Source organism: Kogia breviceps, chromosome 5, assembly GCF_026419965.1.
Source record: "Kogia breviceps isolate mKogBre1 chromosome 5, mKogBre1 haplotype 1, whole genome shotgun sequence".
Taxonomy (NCBI): Eukaryota; Metazoa; Chordata; class Mammalia; order Artiodactyla; family Physeteridae; genus Kogia; species Kogia breviceps.
Window position 1 is genome coordinate 144,617,616 of NC_081314.1, and position 23,996 is coordinate 144,641,611.

At 42.7% G+C, this 23,996-nt stretch overlaps 1 protein-coding gene across 4 annotated transcripts in view; it reads right to left on the reverse strand.

Moving 5' to 3' along the window:
* The window catches only part of DSCAM (DS cell adhesion molecule), a 738,508-nt gene that overhangs the window by 242,992 nt on the left and 471,520 nt on the right, over positions 1-23,996 (reverse strand). For all 4 annotated transcript variants that reach the window (XM_059063980.2, XM_067035143.1, XM_067035144.1 and 1 more), the window contains exon 10: positions 12,611-12,730. In XM_059063980.2, coding sequence (XP_058919963.2) covers positions 12,611-12,730 — 120 coding nt within the window. The remainder of the gene's footprint in view (positions 1-12,610; positions 12,731-23,996) is intronic.

The following is a 23,996-nucleotide window of genomic DNA, read 5'->3' on the forward strand; positions in this document are numbered from 1 at the left end:
ACTGAGGGAGTAGGAATAGTGGATAAAGAATAGCTGAGTATCACCAAGTGAGCCCACTTTGAAGGCAGCAACAAATATGGCCATTGTTCCGTCTTTTCTTCGCTCTGAAGTCTTTGCTGATCTGAAGTGAGAGCACTTGACTAAGAGTCAGAAGAACTGGGCTCCTATGTTATCTCTTAAACTTAGGAGCTCTGCCCTTGAGCAAGTAGCTTATTCTGTCTGCATCCTTAATGTCATCATATATGAAATGGGAAGAAGAATTCAATTACGTACTGTATAGATTGTTCACAAGAAAAGGAACAGGATTGCATGAGTGCAAGTGGGTGCCGGTGCCCACATGCTGAGACCAGAAGAAGTTGGTCAATGAGCACACGCAGAGAGTCACCTGGCAGGTGGAAAAAGATTGTTCTGGAGGGGAAGAGAACAGGAAGAAGGAGATCACTTTCTACTCCCTGGGCTGCACCCAAATGATAAGCTATTCCTTCTCCTCACCAAGGAGTCAAAACACAGCCCCTTTCGTCCTTGTGGAGAGGGCGGTGTTTTCCTGAGGAATGAGTTCGTTTTCTTTGCTCAGGGAGAGGGCCCTCCTCCTCTGAGAACAGTTGGTGGGTTGAAGGGAGTGAGTAGCTGTAAAGATGGGTGGGGATAGGACGAGGAGAGAGCAAGTACCCAGAGAAACAGCAGGTGCACCCATTTCAGGTGTGGCCTCTGGGAAATGAACCCTTGATCAGTGACAGAGGGCTGGGTTCTGGGTCCTGTTCCAGAGAAGAATCCCAAAGAGGACAGAGACACAGTCCTGAGACACGGGTCCAGTTCCAGGCTGGAGGGCTCTTCTCAAGCCCAAAGAAAGAAGCTTCCACACGGTACACAACGTGCACATCTTGTTTTGTCTATATGTTTGCATCAGATATTGTCTGTTGATCTTAGCACTACTGCTGCACTTCTAAACTCTTCCCTAAATTTCAGGGATGGGAAGCGCCTGAGAAGAACATCTCCCCAGCTGATCTGTCACAGTTCTGGTGTATACTTCACCAGTGAGAGGCACTTGAATGCGATTTGGAAAGTGCAGGGAAGGAGAAATCATCGTTCTCCTCGAGAAGCAGTAAGTCGATGCATGGCCAGGTGCCCAACATCCAAGTCCGGGAGAACAAATTTCGTTCTGGAGCAGCTGGAAGCACAGATGGAAGGAGCCTCTCCCGGCTCCCACATTTGTCAAGCGCCTAAACAGCAAGTTGAATTCCTCCCATGCTTCTAAAAATATGCATGCATCTAATTCCCTGTATTAAATTCCTTCCTGATAAAACACTGCACCATAACTGGGACAGCATCAAGGTTACTTCTTTTGTAAATCTGCATATAATTATGCTCCCTGTGCAATTCATTTTCTTCTTTTAATCTCCGTATGTCTATCCTGAAGAATTCTATCCAATGAGAACAACTGAACTTAGGTGGCCTAGACTGGTGCCTGCCGAGGGGTTGTTAGAATTTGGTGGTCCACTAGTTTATCATGCTAATTTCATGACTTTTACTCTGTACCTGATCTGCAAGCATCCTTTTTTTTATCATCAGTATGGAACAGTGGTCCCTTACTCACTTATCAGAAAATGGAACCATGAACTGACACGATTCGGCACTTGTTGATGGGACATGCGACACCAGAGGCAGTTTGAATGGCTGGACTTCGCTGATGCCACCAAGGCTTTGCATTGGGACCATGGGCTGCGAGCCGCCCCTGCAGCTGTGTCAGCCATGCAAGGTTTTCAGTCACCACCTCCTTGGAGCAAGAGATGCCCAAACATTTGTCCTCAGTGTGGCTGTCCCTATCCACAAGAGGATGGTTAGAAAGTTCCTGGGGAAAGACAATGAGAAAGAGGGAAGACAGAGGAGCGGAGATAAAGAAGAGAGGGCCAGATGGACCCCCAGGGCCATTGTCCTGACGACTCTACCAAGGCTCGGGGTAACTGCTGTTTCCTTGGGCGGGGGTGGGGCATCTACGATGGTCCTGATGCAGCTCCCAGAGCCATGGAGACCCCGCTAATTTTAGCACAGGGAAAGGCCGAAGTTTTCCATTCCTCGTGAGTTTTATTCTACCATCAAAAGAAAATCCACCAATATGATGAACATTCATTCTCTCTGTCTGCTCACCATCCTCTTCCAAGAACTCATTATTGCTCAATGAGACCCACTGCTCCTACCTGGGAACAGACAAGCAGAGCTGCTTTTGTTGCACCTGAGGGAACCACATTTGACTTTGAAGTTGGGTTTATTTTCACCACTTATGTCACAGGGAGGTGTCACTTTTTCCTTTTTAGATTCTTTGAGCTCTGTCTCCGCAGTCATTCTAGATTCATAGCTTGTCACGTGTTTGCATGGGGACGAGGAACACTGGATGACAAGTGAGACTTGATAGCCTCGACAAGGTTGGTGCAGGAGTTTGGAGCAGGTGTTGCTGGAAAGACCCGAGAGGACGACTGCAGGTCCAGTCAACCAGTGGACAGAAGAGGTCGGATGCATGGGGATGGAGGCTTGGGGGCATTCTAACCCACGCAGAAAGCGGGTCAGTGGTGAGTCTGGGAGCAGGCGTGGTTAGAGCTCTGGGTGGTAATCAGACAGACAGGCAGGCAGGGAGGTGAGACAGGATTAGATGACCAAGGACCAAGCAGATGACCAAGACAGAGATCCAGTTTCCAGGACAGGGGTGTGAAAGCAACACTGGTCCGAGCAAAGGCTGTGATCTGGCATTCAGGGTCAGAGTGGAAGTGGCCACGAGGGTAAAGAAATGAAGCTAAATATGCCTTGAGTGCTAAAACAAGAAGGAGGCTCGGGCCCGAGGTCAGGACGAGAGTGAAACCAGCAAGGATACAGGAAATAGGATTAAGGGACCAGAGCTTGGGAAGGAACTTTGGGGGTCCAGAGACCCAAGGACAATCCTGACTGGGCCTCTCCACGGAGTTACTTCAATAGGAAACCTCCTGTTTTCCTACAGGGGAAAAGAGGAACAATCTCATTTAAGGGACTTATTATTTTGTTGTTGTTGTTTGGTCTCTTGATTGTTTGCCCCCATCCGGACTTATCTTTTGAATGGAAAGCAGGGGGTCTGCAGTGGGGGCCATCTCTTGACTGCTGAGGAAGAGGTGGCCGTGGGCAGCTCAGCAGGGAGGTCTGGAATTGGTTTTGGTAGAAAAAAATGTCCCGCCATTAACATACTTGAGAACCTGGGCTTGTCCCATGCTGCACATTCTTCATGGCATTTGGAGACAGAGGCCTTGAGGATTGTGGAGGGTGCCGAGATGTCACCTTGACCGTGGGAGAGAGGGTGTTCCAGGGCAAAAGAGAGGGCGTTCCAGGGCAAAAGCCCCTGAGGTAGGAGGAGGCTCCAGAAGGGTCGCCTGAACATACGACCAGCCGTACTGAGCACACATTTGTTTCTCAGTCTAGAATTGAGTACATTGCGTGGAAATATCCAGAGAACTGTTGTGAGTGTCAGATTTTTTCCTTTGGATTTCTGAACAAAGGACTGAAGTCCCTGTTGGCCCCTATAAAGAGTCTACAGCTTCTGCTAGCAACCATCTGAACCTACAAGTGGGTCCTCCTCCAGTTCAGATGAGACTTGGCCCTGGCCAACAACTGCAGCCCTATGAGAGATTCTGAGACAGAGCACGCAGCTAAGATGTTCCCAGACTCCTAATCCACAGAAATCAGGAGATTTTTTTAAGTTGCTTTAAAAAAAAAAAAAGAAAATAAGAAGAGTCTATGGCAAGATGGGAGGGTTTTGGCAGGTGGGTTGATACCGAACAGAAGAGGACACTTCTGGGACCCAGGAGGTAAGGGACAGCCAGGACCCCTGGTAGAGTATACCTTGTGGGTACAGAAGGGCAACATCCAACAGCTTTCTGGGGACAGAGGGAGATGCCTGAGGAAAAGCAAAACTATTGTGCACCAAACAGTGATGCGTTCTTTGATGTCTCCCAGAAAAACTGGAGTTGAGGGAACTTTGGTCTCATGCGAATGTGCTACAGGTAAGAGAAGGAAGCGCACAGGGTGAGAGAAACAGGCAGGAAATAGGGGGTCCTATCCCACCGCAGCCTCTCTATGTACTAGAGAGTGGAAGAAGATAGGAACTCCCCCCAAATTAAGCAGCACTTCTCCCTTGCTTGGAAAAGAAAGAGACACGGACAGCTGCAGAGAGTCAACAAAAATTGGCTATAGATGTAACACCTTTCCACCCAGAAAATCGAAGAGGATCAAAAAGAACTATCTGCAGAAGCTTATAAATACTCACTACCACAGACCATAGTAAGAAAGCAACAGAATTTATAATGGGCATATAAAAAGATTTGAATAAATGGAAAGACTGTCCATGATATTGGCAGGGAAGGCTCAACAGTTTAATGATATTGGTGCTCTCCATGCTAACCTTTACACTTATTACAGTGTTCCAAAGTTTTCAGAATATCTTTTTTGGGAACTTGATAAAATTAGCCTAACTTTCATCTAGAAGAAATATGCAAATAAAAATCCATGTGAGAAATATAGGACATTTTGGAACGAGAAAAACAATGCGGGGAGGAGTGTTATATGAGATATTAAAACATATTAGGAAGAGATAAACTTCTAGTATGTATGGTTCTGATGCCAGACAGACAGTGCAAGAGAGAGAGGGATAAAAAAATGGGTTTCAGCAGACACATTTTTTCATAGACAATAAAGGAATTAAAGTTAGTGGGAAAAGGTTGGGCTAGGCAATAAATGGCTTTAGCGCAACTGGCTACCCGTGTGAGCGGAGGTGATGACGAGAGTGATGATAATGATAACAGAGAACGTGTATTGACTAATTGCTATGCCAGGCGCCATAATAACTGCTTCCTGTGAAGCATCTAATTAAATCATCACGTTACTCCCCTTATTTCATTTGCTTCCCATGTGAGGAATCTGTGGCTCATGCAGGCTAAGTAATTTTCCTGGAGTAAAACACAGACAGATGGTGCGTGTCTGGGGTTTGAACCCAGCCCACTCTCTTAACTGATGATTTCTACTACTTCTCCTTTATTTTTCTGAAGTAAAGTTCAAATTTAATAAACCTTAATACATAAACAATAGGATTTAAGTTCAAAGGGTTGAAAGATGGCAGCATAAAACCAGCGTTAGAACAGTATGGAGGTTCCTTAAAAAACTAAATATAGAATTACCATATGAGCCAGCAATACCACTCTTGGGCATATACCCTGAGAAAACCATAATTCAAAAAGACACATGAACCATTGTAAAGCAATTATACTCCAATAAAGATGTTAAAAAAAAAAAAAGACACATGCACTCCAATGCTCATCGCAGCACTATTTACAATAGCCAGGTCATGGAAGCAACCTAAATGCCCATCGACAGACGAATGGATAAAAACGATCTGGTACATATATACAATGGAATATTACTCAGCCATAAAAAGGGACGAAATTGGGTCATTTGTAGAGATGTGGATGGACCTAGAGACTGTCATACAGAGTGAAGTAAGTCAGAAAGAGAAAAACAAATATCGTATATTAACACATATATGTGGAATCTAGAAAAATGGTACAGATGAACCGGTTTGCAAGGCAGAAATAGAGACACAAATGTAGAGAACAAACGTATGACACCAAGTGGGGAAAGCAGGGGTGGGCAGGTGGTGGTGCTGGGATGAACTGGGAGATTGGGATTGACATAAATACACTAATATGTATAAAATAGATAACTAATAAGAACCTGCTGTATAAAAAAAGAAAAGAAAAAATTTTTTTAAAAAACAGTGTTTCTTTTTTTTCCTGCAAATCATAAAAAAGCAAATGGGAGAAAGAGGAATAGAAAATGCAAACACTTTTATGCATGAAATTAGGAAATAGCTAAAATGTCAACCACAAAATAGATGATGGGGCAGCCGCCAGTGTACGCTGAGCAAAGGTACGTGCAGAAAGACAAGGCGAGATGGACCACGGCTAGGACTCTGAGAAAGCGCCAGCAGCGTGTGCGTCGTGAAAGCGGGGAGCACATCTGAGGGGCGACAGACATCGGCGACCATGGTGTGCACAGGCTGGGTGACGCAGCAGCTTCTCTGGACCTGCTGTGTGTCTTAGATCAGTGAAGGAGGCTTCAGGGAGGAACCAGATACTTGCTCAAAGCAATCTCTTCCTGGGGATAGGCATTTTCTTCAAATGTGAGCACAAGGAAGCCAGGACCTAGCAGAGATACTACAAGGAAAATGGAAGAATAAAATAGAGACAGAAATGTATAATGAAATCTCCTCAGAAGAACGCCATGATTGAGATGAAAGCTGTGAAGAAAATAGCTACTTGTCTATGAAGCAAGAGCTCAAGAGAGAATGAAATGTGAGCTGGCGGAACTAGAGAAAGAACGGAAAAAAATAAAATCACAAAACTGAAGGCGAAATTGGAGAGAGCACAAACGAGAACAGACTTTGTGGGGAAATAGTTGTAGAGAATAAACATGAGAAAATATCCAAGTAAAATGGGAGTAAGTCAGTTAAAAAATCAGAGAGAAAATGACACCCTCTGGAAGACAAGTGAAAGGGATCTGATGGCAGCGTAATCGGTGACCCAGGTCACCATGCTACCTCCTGGGCAGAGGCAGAATACCCGGATCTTAAAGGAACAGAGACAGAAATCTATTGAGCTCCTTAAAACGTTTTCAAAAATACCTGGGAACAAATCTGGAAACGAATTCCACAACTTTGTGGACACGTTGCAAAAAGATGACTTCTGCGCCCTAACCCTTCAAGAGATCCAAACTGGTGCCAGGTGTGTCACGCATCACCTTCTCTCGGAACAAAACCGGTTCCTTCTGTTGTCTTCGTTTGTATCGTTTCTGTGACTTGAGATAAACTTTGAATATACACACCCGCAAATGCAAAGCACGGAAGAGAACGAATATTTACAGACATGATTCAAGAAGAATTTTCTTACATAAAAGATGATTTGAATCTACATATTAAATACGCATATGACACATCTGGGGGAAAAGTGACCCCACATGCATAACATCAAGGCTTAGAGTATACATTCACTGGACTTCAAAGTCAGCTCTTCGGTGCATGCAGGCAAAAAAAAAAAAAAAAAAAAAAGATTCGTTTCTAAGGAGAAATCGGGCAGCTTCTGTTCCCTCCCAGGAAATCATGCAAGCTACCAACTCCTACAAGCTAAACTCATTTTATGTGCAAAAAGGCAAGAGGCAAGCCATTGTGAAGAACTAACCTGGAATATTCCTCGCTGGAAAACTAGAGCTAAAGGACTAGCATTGAGCAGGGGCTCAATCTCACATGGAACTGAGGTGATACCAAAGAGGGGCGTACATTGGCTGAGCGGAGTGTGGAAGGGATAAGCCCTGACCACGGAGAAGGCATATTCATTGATAAAAAATTAGCACACTTAGAAAATGTATCATTGCTTACACTGAGAATTGGGTTGTGTCTACAGAGAATGAGGCCCAAACCCCTGATATTGATCCCGGGCCGATGTGCTCTCCTGACATTGCCCTGTCTCAGTAAGTGGCACTTCCCCACTGTCCTCAAAGCCCCGGGCATCCAGTCTGACTGCTCCCTTTCTCTTCGACATCCAGTCCATCAGCCGGATGAATTCGGAAATCAACTACTCGTCCCTTCTTGACAGCTTGTCCAGGCCGTGTCACCGCAACGGCCTGCTAACTGGTCTCCAGCTGCAATTCCCGCCTTCCACCTAGGGCCGACAGGATCCTCTGAAAACACTAGGAGGAGCACATTACTCCAACAGCCTGCTAGGGTCTGGTGTCCGCAGGGCAGCCGAAGAAAGGAGAGCGCCGCTGTCACAACTCTGATCCACTGCCTGCATTCCCCCCTGCCCACCCCCGCCAGGCAAAGCCACATCTTTAAGGTCATCGATGAGGCATCTGACCTGCTGGGACCTCCAGAACCTCCCTTCACTCCACTGCAGGGAATGAGCAGGACCCAGCTCCAGTGTCCTCCTTGGTGCTTCTGGAACATTCCAAGTATAAACCCACTTCTGTCCCGGCTTTGACCCCTTGCCCTTCAGTGCTCCCCCCAGATATGCACATGGCTCATCTCCCATTTCTTTTAAATTTCTGCTCAAACACTACCTTCTTCTGGGGCCTTCTCTGATAATCCTGTTTTAAACATAAACTACTCCCTACTGCTCTCCCACTCCACCAGGCATGCCCTGACTCTTGTCCTTGGACATTCCTCCGACCAAAGCATCCCTGGAGGTCAGAAGTGGCCCTACTGCTGGATGGCCAGAGAGCAAAAGATGTCCAGGCAGCCCGTGGGCCAGGGCATCAGTTATTTCTTGCATCAGCAGTCCCTCTTTCCCCTTTAGCAGCTAACAAGGGGATGGTCCAGGTCCCCAGGACAGCAACTGAAACCCACTTCCTCCACTATAAATGACATACATTTGCTTAGCTATCGATTTCTGTGAGCACAGATTAGGCCCACCATGGTATTAAACCCTGATTTTTTTTTTTCAAATCTCTTTTTGACAAGAAGTCCTGTTCGTTCATGTAAAAAAAAAAAAAATCAGGAGACAGAATTGAATGTCTTAGACTTTGTGTATCCAGACCCAAGGTCAAAACTGTAATAACATTATTTCTCAGGAAAGATTGTTTCATTTCTGCAATAGCTGCCCTTAAACCACTGCAATTTACTCTGGAATTCTGCAGCTTCAGGATTAAATTGCATCCCTTGGAGAAACAGCCCGAGTCTGGTGTGTGTGTGTGTGTGTGTGTGTGTGTGTGTGTGTGTGTGTGTGTGAGACATAGAAGAACTGCACTTATGCTCTTAGTGACTATTTGATTATGGGAAACATGTTCCATAAGCAAGGCTAAATTTTTCTCAAGAAACATCTTTGCTACTTGCATGATTAAAATAATAGTATACCATTTCCCGTATTCTATTGAAAAATATTAAAAAACAAGCATATACCTGGCATTATTCTCATCGTAAGAAACAGGCGCTACTATAAACTGCAGGAAGGAGTGTAGATGAAAAACGTGATGACAAGTGGCTGATACATACTGAAATCTACAGAAATTGCTTACTCTTTGAACCACAACTCTACTTACAGAAGTTTATCACCAGAGAGAAAATGGACACGTGTACAGAGATCGATGAGATAGAAGTCACTGTGACATTTTTACGATAGTGAAAAACTGGGAAAAAACACAGTACCCAACAGTGGTGTTGGACCCACCTGGTTGCCAAGCATCCATCCTCCCCCTTAGTGAAATAGCCTGGGCTGTAGTCACGACGGCCGTATGCTTAGCTACAACACAACTTGTAGAAGCCCTGTGGCGAGGGCTGACCTGGCCGATGAGACATGAGCAGAATTAATTTATCACACAGTCTGGAGAGGTCCTTAGAGGGAACTGACTCAGGTGGGTGGGACAGCCTTCTCTCTGTGCTCTTCCTCATCCATGGAGACGTGCAAGTGGCCACTGGACCTTAGTAGCCATTGATTGATGGAGGGAGATGCTTTTGAAGAGTGACAGAAGAGATAGATGTAAACAGTGTGGGTCCCTGATGACTCAGGGGAGAAAAACTAATCCTGCCCTGTCTACTCTTAGAGGCTTCTTATGAGAAGGAGTAAACCCTTGTGGCATTAAGTCACTGAATTCAGTCCTAACAAAGGCAAGAGAAGTTAGATGTATGAATAGAAACTCAACAGAGACATTAAAAAGTCACAGTGAACACCCATATTTGTTGCCGTGGAAAGACACTCATAGCCTATTATTAACTGAAGAAAGAAGGTTGTAGATCAGGAAGACTCACATGCTCGCAATTTTTTAAAAAACACAAAATTATATGTATATCTACAGATATATATATTTGCCAGGGAGACAGGTCCGAAAAGCTAGATGAAAGTTTACAGTATCGGGACTTCCCTGGCAGTCCAGCGGTTAAGACTTCACCTTCCAATGCAGGGGGTGTAGGTTCAATCCCTGTTCAGGGAATTGAGATCCCACATACCTCATGGCCAAAAAAAAAAAAAAAAACCAACAAAAACAAAACATAAAACAGAAGCAGTATTCTAACAAATTCAATAAAGACTTTAAAAATGGTCCACATCAAAAAAAATCTTAAAAAAAAAGTTTGCAGTATTTATCTTTGGTTATCTTTGAGTGATTTTTTTTTTTTTTTTGGAGGTATGCGGGCCTCTCACTGTTGTGGCCTCTCCCGTTGCGGAGCACAGGCTTCGGACGCGCAGGCTCAGCGGCCATGGCTCACGGGCCCAGCCGCTCCGCGGCACGTGGGATCCTCCCGGACTGGGGCACAAACCCGTGTTCCCTGCATCGGCAGGCGGACTCTCAACCACTGCGCCACCAGGGAAGCCCGTGAGTGATGTTTTTAAAGGGGGATTTTAACTTTTAAAAATTTGTTTGCTGCAATTTTAAATTTTTTCATTAATGATTTTAAATTGCATATCAGGTTCAAAGGTAAAAAGGCTTCTATAATTTAATTTGCTCATCAGTAATGGGAAGGAATAAGATGTCTGTAACACCCATAAGAGACAAAGGGTTATTTAATCTCTGAAAAACACTCTTTCAAATAAATGAGACATGGAGATGAGTGTGAGAGTAACATGAATGAGAAATTCTCCAAATGGGAAAATGAAATGGTCTGTAAACAAAGGCTAAAACATTTTCAACATCATTAGTAATCTAAATTTGTAAATTAAAACAGGAATTTGTAAATTAAAACAGTTCACCCGTCACATAGTAAAGATTAAGGAAAAAAGGATACTATCTAGTTGACGAGGGTGCAAGACACACACAGCTTCAGGCTACTATTGCCCTAATATTTCCAATGTGTCCTGGTCCAGTGCAGACCAAGAGCCTTCAGTGTGATCACAGTATTTCACTTCTAGGGATTACATAGACATTTCTCCAAAGAAGACATACAGAAGGGCAACAGACACATGAAAAGACGCTCAACATCACTAACTGTTAGAGAAATGCAAACGCAAACCACAATGAGGTATCACCTCACACCGGTCAGAATGGCCATCATCAAAAAATCAACAAACAATAAATGCTGGAGAGGGTGTGGAGAGAAGGGAACCCTCGTACACTGTTGGTGGGAATGTAAATGCGTGCAGCCACTATGGAGAACAGTATGGAGGTTCCTCAAAAAAAAAAAACAAAAAAGAAAAAGAAAAGGAAAGCAACCACACATATGCACATTGAACTAACACACAAGAATGTTCACTTCTGCAGTGTTTGTAATAGTGAGAAATGGAAAACAACCCAAGAGAAAGAAAGAACATCCACACAATGTCAAGCATTAGAAATAATTTTGAAGAAGATGAGCATCACGGAAAATGTTGGTAACATCTACATAAACTACATGCACATCCATGTAAAGTACATTAAATCAAATGCATGCTATTTGTTTCTATGTAATGCAACATAGGGCTACAAGGATGGCCCCAAATAAAAAGTCATGTGGGCAGGTACTCTGAATAACAGGCTTTTATTCTGGGATAAAGCACTTTTCACATCAACAATGTATGTGGCATGCTACAGGGGAGTAATCTCAGGGATTTAAAACAAATTTAATTGATCCTCCCCCAAACCAAACGGTGTCTGTCCCTCTCTTTCCTCCCTCGACTCCTTCCCCCTAAAGGAAATACACCAAAAGGAACTGGGGCAAGTATGCCATTTGTTTCTCTCTGATTGTTGCTACTTTCACAATAAGAAAATGCAACACGCTATATACCTGAAGTCTTAAGATAGTTAGGAAAAAACCAACATGATTTATTGATTTGTTGCTTATTTATCCTATCAGTATATGTTTGGCCCTCACCTGTTTAATAAACTACTGAATGAGGTTATGTGAATGAGAAAGGAAAGAGAATCTCCAACACATTCGTAAGCATAGCTAAGGAAACTTTCCTGGAGAAGGTGATAAGATAGAAATGAATTATTTTTACCGTGTCTAGAATGGTTCCCTCGTTAGTTTTCACCACTGCTCATTTGAATTTATGTAATGTTTACAGTGTTACCTTAATACTGGGAAATGTTGCTTTGCCTTTGAAGAGAAAGCAAGATTAAGGGTGAAATTTTGCTTTTAAAAGGAGACTACCAAGGAGACGATAGGTAGTTTTTTATATCTATGATATCTAGGTAAATAAAACAACCAGTAGTTTTATTTTAACCTTCTAAAGCCACTTACCCTTACTTATCTAAATACTGGGGAAATAATTTTCCAACAATGAGTAATTCTGACAATTTATACTTGTTTATCCATGTGGATGGGCTTGCAGGGGTCCCTAGGCAGGTCACGGTCATCAGCATAGGTAGTCAAGGTAGAGCTTTCCCAGGTGCTGAAAAAACGGACATGAATAAACTGCCTCCCCGACCTGGCCTTTCCAAGGGCATGTTACACTAGAACATTCCATGGCCCAAATGAAAACACTTAGGTGGGTTACTAGGGGTGTATGTGAAGGACGGATACACTTGGTGGAGGTGGGGACGTATATATTTGTAAGAAACATCTCTGCAAGAAATGCTCATCTCATCCTTTAGAATGTAACATACATTTGGTAGACAACAAGCAAATCAAGTAACCTCATACCTTTAGAGAATTTCCACACGATGGTGGGCACAGGGTAACCCTCAGCTGAGCAATTGAGGATGACAGGCTTGCCATAAATCCCGTCTTGGTCCCGTGGCTGAACCACGAACTTGGGAGGAACTGAAAAGAGAGAAAAGCCACCAGTCATTCAGACAAGACTGCAGATTATTAAAGCTGCGCTTTTAAGAAATACAAGAATTTTCACAAGCATGGAAGTACAAAGAATGCTTTACATATATGTGAAAATAAAGCAGAGGATTTGTAATGACGGACCAATTAAGGAAGCAATTTCAGTGCAGGTGATTTTTCTTATTATATCAATGACCTGATGCAGATGGGAGTTGCTTTGCACTGGACTCTGGAGTGTTTGACTAAACAGTTTGACTAAACCAAGGGAATGTGACATTCTGTTTTTGATCTGTGTTATGGAAGATCTTCAGGGGTCCATTCTTGGGTATGAAATGTTTTTAAAGCATCCAATATCTATTCTTCCTCTAACAGGAGATGAAGGGAGAATTAATAGTCTCTTCCTAAAGGCAGTAAAGAACACAACATGGTATTGAACGTTTCCTAAAAATCTGATAAACACACATAGACCATTATTTTTGACATCAGTACCCTTCTGAGCCAAAAAGGGACTATGGAAGCCAGATGAAGTGAGGTGCCATGAAGGCTTCATAGAGTACCTATTTGAAAAAAAATAACCAAACAGATTAGGTAACTGCTTATTTGGTGAGTTTTGTGAGATGCTAAAAAAAACACCATCCCTACCCAAAATATACACATGCACTCTGCTTAAAAACTACCTGCCAAGAGAACATAAATGTGTTGAGTTAAGTTATTGTGATTTTAAGAGTATTCAAGTCTTCTCTTAAAGATACAGATTCTTCTAGGAAAGGTAGCATCTAAAGGTGTTAGGATCCAGAAATCTTTTCCAGCAGATCAGTGACTAATTACAGGATGGATTTTCAATGAGACTGTCACGAGACTAGGTGAGAGGACAGATTATGTCCACTGTATATTAGATAGTTAGCAAATGTGGGAGTTCTTCCCCTCCTTTCCACAGCTCGTGATAAGGCTAATCTTTTCTGCATTGCAATTTCCAGAATTCTTCATTTTGAGGCAAAAATGTGGTCCTATGTGTTAGAGGTATATAGGAATTCCAGCCACCACATGAAATGGACTGGGGAGAGGTCTAGAGTCTACATTAGTTAGGATCTTAGGAGCACGTTGAAATGGCATGAGCCATAGTGAACACCACTTTGCCCATCAAACAGCCAAGGAGGGGGGAATACAATCAAGACAAGAAGCAGCTAGAGATGGAACTCACTGCTGTGTTTCTGGAAGAAACAACAGAGAGTGATGGCTAAGAGCACAGAGCCAAAGGCTAAACACCTGGATTTGATCTCCAACTTTGCTACTTCTAGGTGGGTCATCTTGTGTAAGCTGTCAAATGTTTCTTAGCTTCGATTTCCTTATCTGTAAACTGGGAACTCATTTTATAGCACTGGTATGGGGATAACATGAATTAAGATTATAAAAGTTGTCAGAAGTGCCTGGAAGATATGAAGTGTTGCAGGAGTGTTGGTTAATTTAGTAAATGCAGGTGTGTCCAGCTTTAACATATCATTAATAAACACAGTTTCCAACGTGCAAATTATTTAATTAAATAATCTGCACAGCCAATGGGTCTTTTCATAGTGAGCAATTTTATTTCATTTAGGTGGTATTCTGAGACAAATGTAGCCTATAAAATGTAAATATATTTTTAAAAAGTGATAAGGGATGTCTGTCTCATGGTGAGAAAATTATTCCTAGGAAAAAAATGCTGGAGATTTTATAGAGCAAAGTTTTCTAATAAAATTAATCTAACAACCACAAGGGTAGATTGCAAAGTTTAAGACATCATGTCAGAATCATTCTGTCCAGGGTGGAAGGTAAATATGCAATCATGTACATTCTGTCTATTTGGCTCAAATTCTGCTAACAGCAAGGAATCTCTTGTCAAATGGGCACGGCAGCTAATCTCTGGCATTTCCTCTGGAAGAATGTCTAATTGTAATTGATCCATGATCCCTCCCCTCGATTTGGTTCTAATCCAAAGCAATATTATTTAAAAACCGATCACAGAGGTTTACATGGAAAATAACCACTGACATATTGTAAGTGTAAGGCAATTACTGAAGGAAATGGCCCATAAAATTGAGAATTATCTTTCATATGCCCCTCTTTAATCTCCTTGTATCAGGTACTGATGATTCTTTCTTGCAAATGTGTCACATATCCTCAAATTCTCTTCATCTTCATTGCCGTGTCCTAGTCATGATGGGTAGACAGGGTGTGTGGTGAAGTGCCTCCGTCCATCTGGTTTCAGCACCGCAGGGTGGACAGCTCCATGCGTTTTGCCAGGGCACCACACCAAGAACATGAGTCTCTCTTTGCTGTCTCATGGCCTTCTCTAAAGTAACAAACACTCACCTACATGGGTGCAACCAGTGAGGGATGGGAGTCAGGATAAATGCCCTGCCTCTCCATCCTCCAATCCTACTGGACAACTCTAAGGTGTGCTCTATGTCTGTGCTTCTCTCAAACATCAGAGGGTGTCAGAATCACCTGAAGAGTTGATTAAAACCCAAGTTGCTGAACCCTGTCCCTAAACGTTTTGACCCAGTAGGTCTGAGGCAGGATCCAAGACACTGCCTTTTCTAATAAGCTCTCAGGTGATGCTGAGGCTGCAGGTCCAGAGACCACCTTTGAGAACAACTGTTCTGTGTGATGCCTTGGAAGGTTCCCAGAAGGCATGAGCCCCAGTTGCCCACAGCAGCAACTAGCTCATTAAAGCAGCTTTTACTGATTTTTCCCCTCCTTTCCTAATCTCGTTTCCCTTCATTCGTTCACTCTGGGATCCAGGAATTACATCTCAACTAAGTCATCTACAGCCAGTCCTATACCACACACTCTGCTTTCAGGGGGACTTAACCTGGGACAAGGCTAAAACTGGCTCTTATCTGGATTGATGAAACAGCTTCCTAACTAGTCTACCTGCTACCTACTGGCCCACTTGAATGCATTCTGCACCCAGTGGCCTGAAAGATCCTTCTAAGAGAGAAATCACATGATGTGACTTCCCTGCTTAAAATCATCAGTGCCTTCGCATTGTCCCTTGACACAACTGAAACCCTTACGATATTTTGAAGGCTCTTTATGACTTGGGTCCTCGCACTCCAGCTTCATCTCTTGACATTTCCTCCTGTAAGCTTTGCTCCAGTCGATCTATTCTCCAGCTCCCCCTGGGTCTTCACATAGGCTTCTGTATTTCTTTGTTTAACAAATTATCAGTTAGTAGTATTTACATCTCAGCTCAAATTTCACTTTGTTTGGGACACCTCTTCTGATGCTGTAGACAAGACTGAGTGCCTCCACAGAATCCTGCGTTATCATGTCATAGCCTTTAGCACACGTTTGGTGTTGCTGGTTTAAATGCCTGTCTCCCACATCTGGCTGCACACCTGGGAGAACAAGTACCATGCCTTTCTTGCAGACCATCGCACCCCAGCACATAACACAGTGCTGGAACATAGCAAGTATTCTGCAAATATCTGTTGAATGGACAAATCAATAAATGGATATTATTGTTCCAGTTTTAAAGACTAGGAAACAGACCCTATCCAAAGTAGCACGGCTCAGTTAATAACTCAGATCAGAGTGACCCCAACGCACAAGGTCTTTGAGGAGGATGGGTCTAGAAGCACCATCTAACAGAAGCAAGCAGAGAGCACTGCAGGAGGATTTTGGCCAAGGAGATACAGAACTGGAGGTGGAAGGATGCAGAGCTGTCGGCACTGTCATGATTTTGGCCAAAACTTATGATAGGACCTCAAGACTGAAGACTCTGTATTGTCTTGGTTATAATTCCTCAAAGTTGCTGGTTTCCTTTTTTTTTTTTAACTATATTTTGGGTTCCTTTTATTGCAGAACACTTTATTTGTGGTGAATGTATCCACCAATATAGTTGGCTTTGCAACAGAGAGACTCTTCCAGTGGGGGTGAAGGTGATTAAAGAGACAGAAGGGATGGGTTCAACCAGATAATTGTGTTGCATCCCCAAAGGCAATGCAGGCCACTGTCGCCATACATTTCTATGAATCATAATTGTGTGCACATGCAATACTCCTGTCCCCCTAAAAAGAGTCATGTGAGATGTATGTGTTCTAAAATACCCAAATCCTGTCGTGGGACCCATGTAGCCTGACAGTATCTGAAGTCTCGAAGGGATTCCTTTGAGAGAGTTGCCTGCTTCATGAGGCTTAAGATGAGGGTTGTTTAAAATACGTGATTTGGGGCTTTGGTCTGTTTATTAAAGGGAAGAATTATTTTTGCTGTTTTTAAGGGAGGAATAGGACAGGTATATAGCAGGACAGGGATTTTTCAGTGTTAGGTGCAGTCCAGTGTTTTATGTTTGGAACTCATGGCCTCTAAGTAGCCTCCCAAGAATGGATGTAGGTTTCACTATCTGTCAACAGGGACAGGGATTCAGTTTTATTGAAGGCAAACCGGAAGCTATTTGGTGGTGGCAGCGGAGGACGGGGGTCCTGTGTAGAGAAGTATTGCCATTCTCTGCTGTCTGGCATTTAGTCAAGATAGAAATTGATCAAAGTCTAGGTAAGAGTTAATTTCTGACACTGGAAACTAAACTCCAATGGCTTCCTGTCATACCCAGAATAGATAACCTGGCCCCTCCCTTCTCTCCTGCTGAACAGCGAGCACATTGGTCTCTTGCTGTACTTTGAGCCCACAAAACCCACTCCTGACTCAGCGTCTTTGTACCTGTTTGTCTCGCTTCCTACAGAGAGACCTGTGACTCACCCCCTGACTTTGGTCCAGTCTCTTTCCACAAATCTCTTCTGAAGGGCTAGCCCTGCGCGTCTGAACATTCCACGCCCTTATCACCCTCAACCCTCCTACCAATCTTTACTTTTCATACCACAGATAGACACCTGACACCATCTGTGTGCTCACTGCCTCTCTCCTGCACTGAAATGTAAGGGGTTTTTTTTAGCTTTTTACTTCATACTGGAGTATAGTTGATGAACGCTGGTTGTGTTAGTTTCATGTGCACAGCAAAGTGATTCAGTTATACATGTACATATGTATCTGCTGTTTTTCAAATTATCTTCCCATTTAGGGTGTTACTAAGTTTTATGGGGCAGGGACTCGCTCTCTGTGTGTTGATCACCATTGTACCCCCAGCACTCACAGCATCTATTATAAAACAGGTGCTTAACAAGTATTTGTTGGGAAAATGAACGGAAGGATGAAGCCAAATGATGGCACGAATATAGGATCATAAATTGGGTCCACAAACAGCAACTAGACAGTGGCCTTTTATAAGTTTCATTTTTCCTGCCAAATAAAGGTCAAGTTAAGGGCTTTTTAGATAATGTGTTTGTTTCACTACGTGCCAGCTCATCATTAAAAGCCAGAGACAACGGACCCGTCATAAGATACAAAGAAGTGTAAGAAAACTGACCTTTGGAATCGCAGATAGGAAATCATAGTGTTGGTAGCTTTCCTCGCAGTAGTGCCGAGCCAACAATAGGAACCAAAGGGCAGGCGTGTTTTGCCACCAAGTTCAGCCCTTTCCCTCAAAGTGGCTTCATCGATGCCAAGGTCACCCAACTGAGCGTGACATTACGGTGATCAGCCATCCACTGCCAGTGTTAAGTCATGAGGCACATGCATAAGTGCTAAGGGGTTTTTCTTCTAACTTCCCTTATGAGAACAGCGAATTTATTTTAAATTAAGTCTTCATAAATCTTCCCAAAGCTATAAAAATGTGCTTAGCTTTACAATGGCCCAAAAGTCACATGACTCTGGCGTAAGGAATAACCAGGAACTGGGTTCCCAAATTCCATTTCAATCCTACCCTTTTATCCTATACCTCAGCTTTAACGTCTCAGTTAACACCTCTATCTTCCACCCACAATTTATCCCCAACTGCTTCAGTTTCTGCAAAACTATATCCCACTCTAACCTTTCTGACTGTATTCCCCAGGCCACCATTCCAATTCATTGCCTGATACTTGGGCTTACCCCCAGCCTCTTCTATGTAATGTGTCCTCAATCATGTACCAAAGTCATGCAGATGTGAGTGGAAGGAAGGGAGAAACAGAAGAAGAGCTGGAAAGGGAGTTACCACCTGCTGGCTTATTATGTGTCAGGTGCTGTGATAAATACATTCTTTCTTTTAACCCTCAGAAAACCCCTATTAACTACTCTCCCATTTTAGGAATAAGAAAATTGGGGTAAAAATAGCTTAAGGAATTTACTCAAGATCACACAGCTAATAGGTGTCCAAACTGTGAAAGGGATGGAAGGAAAAAGAGAGGCAAGGGAAGCAGGGATGGGGTCGGGGGGGTCAGCTGACAGGCCAAGGGGGCTTCCCTGGGTTCCCTTATCTGTAGAGACACAGCCCACTGACTGCTACCAGACTGGTCTCCCGCCCCCAAAGGCAATCAGTTCCAGGACTTCTGAGGTTCCCCATCCCTTCCTACATCAAGAATGTATTTGTTCAAGGCAACAAGTGGGCGGGCTAACTATGATAATGGCACAGCCTCTGTGTCTTAACTGTTGCTGTTTATCCCTCACTGACCTCAGCAAATATGTCTGAATGCCTCTGTCCTCCTTCTACTCATTCATTAAATGAAGAGAAACTGGAGAGCCCTGCTACTATCTGGGTGCTAAGGACATAGCAATTGTTACCTGATTCCATTCTCCCAGCAACTCCAAGAGGTAAGTCCCATTATTTCCATTTTACAGATGAGGAAACTGAGACTCAGAGAAACTCAATCATGTTTCCAAAGCCATGTAGAAAATGAATAAGCAAAAATGTGGACCTTGGTTTACTTACTGAAAGTTCCAGTGTTGTTGCTGTATTTTAAAAAATTAATTAATTTAACTTATCTACTTTTGGCTGTGTTGGGTCTTCGTTGCTGCCTGCAGGCTTCTCATTGTGGTGGCTTCTCTTGCTGCGGAGCACGGGCTCTAGGTGCGTGGGCTCAGTAGTTGTGGCTCATGGGCTCTAGAGCACAGGCTCAGTAGTTGTGGCACACGGGTTTAGTTGATCCGAGACATGTGGGATCTTCCTGGACCAGGGATTGAACCCGTGTCCCCTGCACTGGCAGACAGATTCTCAACCACTGCGCCACCAGGGAGGCCCTGTTGCTATATTTTTAATTTTCTTTCTAAACCTTACTTATACATCAAGGCTGATGGCGCTCACTCCTTTCACGAAGTCCGTCAAACGGCACTGACCTCTCCCTAATCAGAAGTCATTTTGCTCTTGTAATTAACAGTCTGTCCCTTGGAGACTTTCCAACCACCCTCACTGACAACAAGGCAACTGCAAGGTCTCTGAACTCCTTATTCTATTTCTACTTTTCCCAAGCTACATCTCGGGCTGAAAACTTTCAAGTCCCTAAGAGGAAAACATTCTCTAATTTGAGTTAAAGATTTAAATAAAAACCCATATAATTATTCTCTAACACGGCTTGCTATTTTTATGTGGGTCTTGTTTCTCCAACTATATCTTTGCATATTTTTCATGAATCAAAGGATGGATTATGTTCCAAAGTTAGTGAGTCTACAGAGTGCAGTATGGAACACTCTTCATTCCAAATGGCAGTAATAAATCAGATTCTTCGTCTTACCAAAAGATCTACTTAGCTTGTCCAGAATGTGATCTAGCAGAAGTGGTGATAAAATTCCACCTCTTGACCATGCAAACTAAAATCTGAAATTCTGAGAGCAGCTGCCTGATATCTAGCTATACAGGAGGAGAGGCTGTCACCCAAGGCAGGCATTAGTCATCCAGGGAGAAAGTCCCCCGCTCCCATCATTGTGTACTAAGGGAAGAGGGGAAACAGAGGAGTTGGTGAGATGTTCTACATCTGAAGCGACTCCCCCCAACCCAACACCCAGCACAGGCCTTGGCCAGAATTCTTGCACGTCTGTCCTCAAGGCTTCTCAAACGTTGCCCTCACACATTTCCCCCACACAACTGGCCATTGAATCCTGCAAAGCCTCTTCTGTTTTGCCCATCCTATGACCACCTAGCTCCAGCCACCATCACTTCTCACGGGGACTACAAAGACCTCCCCTTCGGGCGTCCTACCTACACTCATTTGATTCCAATGCGTGACTCGTCCTGCGACGAACCATATGATTTTTCTGCTTTAAACCTCTTCATAAACTTCCATGGCTTCCAGACCGCTTTCATAGGACAGAAAGCCTTCAAGATGTGAAGCAGACTTAGCCCTCAAGCCTCATCCTTCTTCATTTTGCCATTTTGCACACCATTCCCCCAGACGCAGATGTATCTGCCCTGTCAAGCCCTCCTGCCATTGCAAGTAACAGACCTTCTTCCGGGAACATGATGTCTTCCTTCCTCTCCTCTTAACTACTTGCTATATTTTCTAATCCTTCAGGATTTCTCCCTCCCTTTCGGAATCTGCTTCATTCCCGCTGGAGCAGGAGTTCTCAATGGGAGGAAATGAGCTCTCATCATCCCAGTGACTACCCCAAAGGACTGGCAGTTCGGAGTAGGTGCTAAGTCCTTTGTTGCTTCATGATGCAATAAGAGAAAGATGAAGCAATGAAGGACAGAGCAAATGCAGTCATTTGGGAGTGGGTGTAAAAGATTATATCTATCCATTGATATTTTGAAGACATAAAGCTTAGTGATTTTTTTTTTTCTTTCGCAGAAAAGTAAGACTACCAAACGTAAGATAGGTAGCTAGTGGGAAGCAGCCGCATAGCACAGGGAGATCAGCTTGGTGCTCTGTGACCACCTAGAGGGGTGGGATAGGGAGGGTGGGAGGGAGGGAGACGCAAGAGGGAAGAGATATGGGAACATATGTATACGTATAACTGATTCACTTTGTTATAAAGCAGAAACTAACACACCATTGTAAAGCAATTATACTCCAATTAAGATGTTAAAAAAAAAAGACACAGGAAAATACTGAACTCATGGGACTGTTAAGTTTTTTAAAAAAACGAGCGAAATAATGATTGCTACAGACAAGGACTTTAAAATGGAGAAAGCTTCATTAGAGAGTTAAGGTTATCTTGTAACCCTCATCTAATTAATTCATTTTAGCCATTGCCATTCCAACTGTAATTAAAAGAAGAGTAGGCCCAAAGAAACTGCCTTGACTTTATTAAGGTTTATTTAAAGGTGATTATTTTCTGAAATCAGCATGATGATCTATTATGATATCTATGCAACATGAGCTCGAGAATTGGCCCAGGTTTAAATTTTAATTCAATGAATCATAAACCCATCTCCATTGTAGCATGGGCTAAGGAAAGTTGTGTACCTTATGTGCCTTATATATTCTATTAAATAGAATCAACAAATAGATATATTTACTAAAAGGCATGTTGAAGTTAGAATATTTTCCATATGTGTTATAAAATATGATACAGCCCGTGACGAAGGAGTGCAAATAAGAGCCTTTAACTTTAAATCATTGAGCATTAATGCCAGAAGGGAAACTACTTTTTATTGAGGCCAGCCACTAACCTGTGACACCTGTTCCATACAACGCCTTTCAAAATATCATTCGGCTTTTGATAAATGATGTCTCCTCCGTTGGCAGAAAAGTTAACACGTTGTGAAGGAAATTATTTCATTACTTCATTTTTGAAGAATTTTGAATATTAGAAAATTTACATTTAAATTTTTTAAAAATTGAGGTGCAATTTATATAGAGTAATACTCACAGGTTTTAAATGTACAGTTTGATAGATTATGCAAAAATCTGTGAAATCTGCACCCCATGATGTGCTATGGCATGGCTTTTTCTTTGTGCTTATTTTACTTGAGCTTCATTAATCATTTTGACCAGCAGATTTATATTTTTCACCACATTTGAAAATTTTCAAGTCATTACTATTCAGATCTATGTTTTTCCTGCCCTGCTCTCTGAGGCTCTAACTATATTTATATTGGACTCCTTGACATTACTTCAAGCTCACTGAGCTATTGTTTCCCATTTTAAGTCTTTTATCTCTTTAAAAAAATTTGGATATTTTTCTCGTGCCCTCTTTTCAAGTTCAATTATCCTTTGCTCTGCAGTATCCAAGATCTCACTTAATCTAGCCTGTTAATTTCTCATTTCAGATATTGTGTTTTTCAGATCTAGAATTTCCTTTTGGTTCTTTTAAAAAATGTTTTATACTTCTCTTCTTGCATTCCCTATGTATTCACTCATTGCACATATCTTTCCATTTGAATTTTTGAAAATGCTTATTAAAGCTACTTTAAACCATTGCCTGCTAATTCTAACATCTGTATGCCCATTAGGCTGTTTCTATTCTTTTTTCTTTTTTTCCTTTTATTTATGGCTCACATTTTCCTATTTCTTCTCATACCCAGTAATTATGTGCAAGGCATTGCAGATATGCTATGATATTGAGAGTCTGGATTTTGTTGTCTTCCTTTTAAGAACACTGAATGTTATTCTTGCAAACAGTCGATTTACCAGTGAAGAAATTTTATCCTGTCAAGGCTACCTGTAGGCTTTTTATTAGGGCTGGGCTAGAGTAGCCCTTATCCCAGGGCTAGATTAGGCCTCTCTTAGTGTGTGGCCTCTTCTGAGATTTTAATTGAATTCCCTGTGTGTTCTCTACTCTGGCTAATCAGAACTCCAACGTTTCTCAGGACTGTGTGACTGCTGGAATCTTTATTCATCTCACATCCTCCTGGAAGTTGCTCTCTGCTAGATTTCATAGGGTCTCGCCCTATGCATGTGAAGTGTAGTGTTAAGCTAAAGACTCAAAGGGAGCCCTATACAGATGTTTAGAAATCTTTCTTTGAACAGCTCCCCACTCTCTAGTACTCTGCCCTGCAATTTCCAGCACCTCAATAGTTCTAGGTGTCTATCTTTGTTTTTCATCACCATAAAAACCACTATTATCTCTTTGGGCTCTGCATCCATCTATCATGGTTTGGAAAGTGCACCAAGAAAAAATATGTGGTGAATTTGGAGCTTAACTCATATATTTCTCTCCTATCTAGGACCACAGCACTGTACTGCCTGTTTCATATTTGGAAAATGGTTACTTTATAAAGTTTTGTCCAGTTTTATAATTGTTGATGGTAGGAGGATAAATCCACTGCTTGTTACTCTCCGATGATCCCATTTGATGAATTTTATATTTATCTTTTAAGTTACTTGACTCAAAATCTGTCTTACTGAAATTTCCAACCATTTCTGTTGGTTCTACTTTCTGGAGCCCCACCAAGGCTATTATTACACTAGTTTGGACATATTCCACTGGTTCCAAGAACCCAATTAACTAAGTCAAGGACTTGGATCCT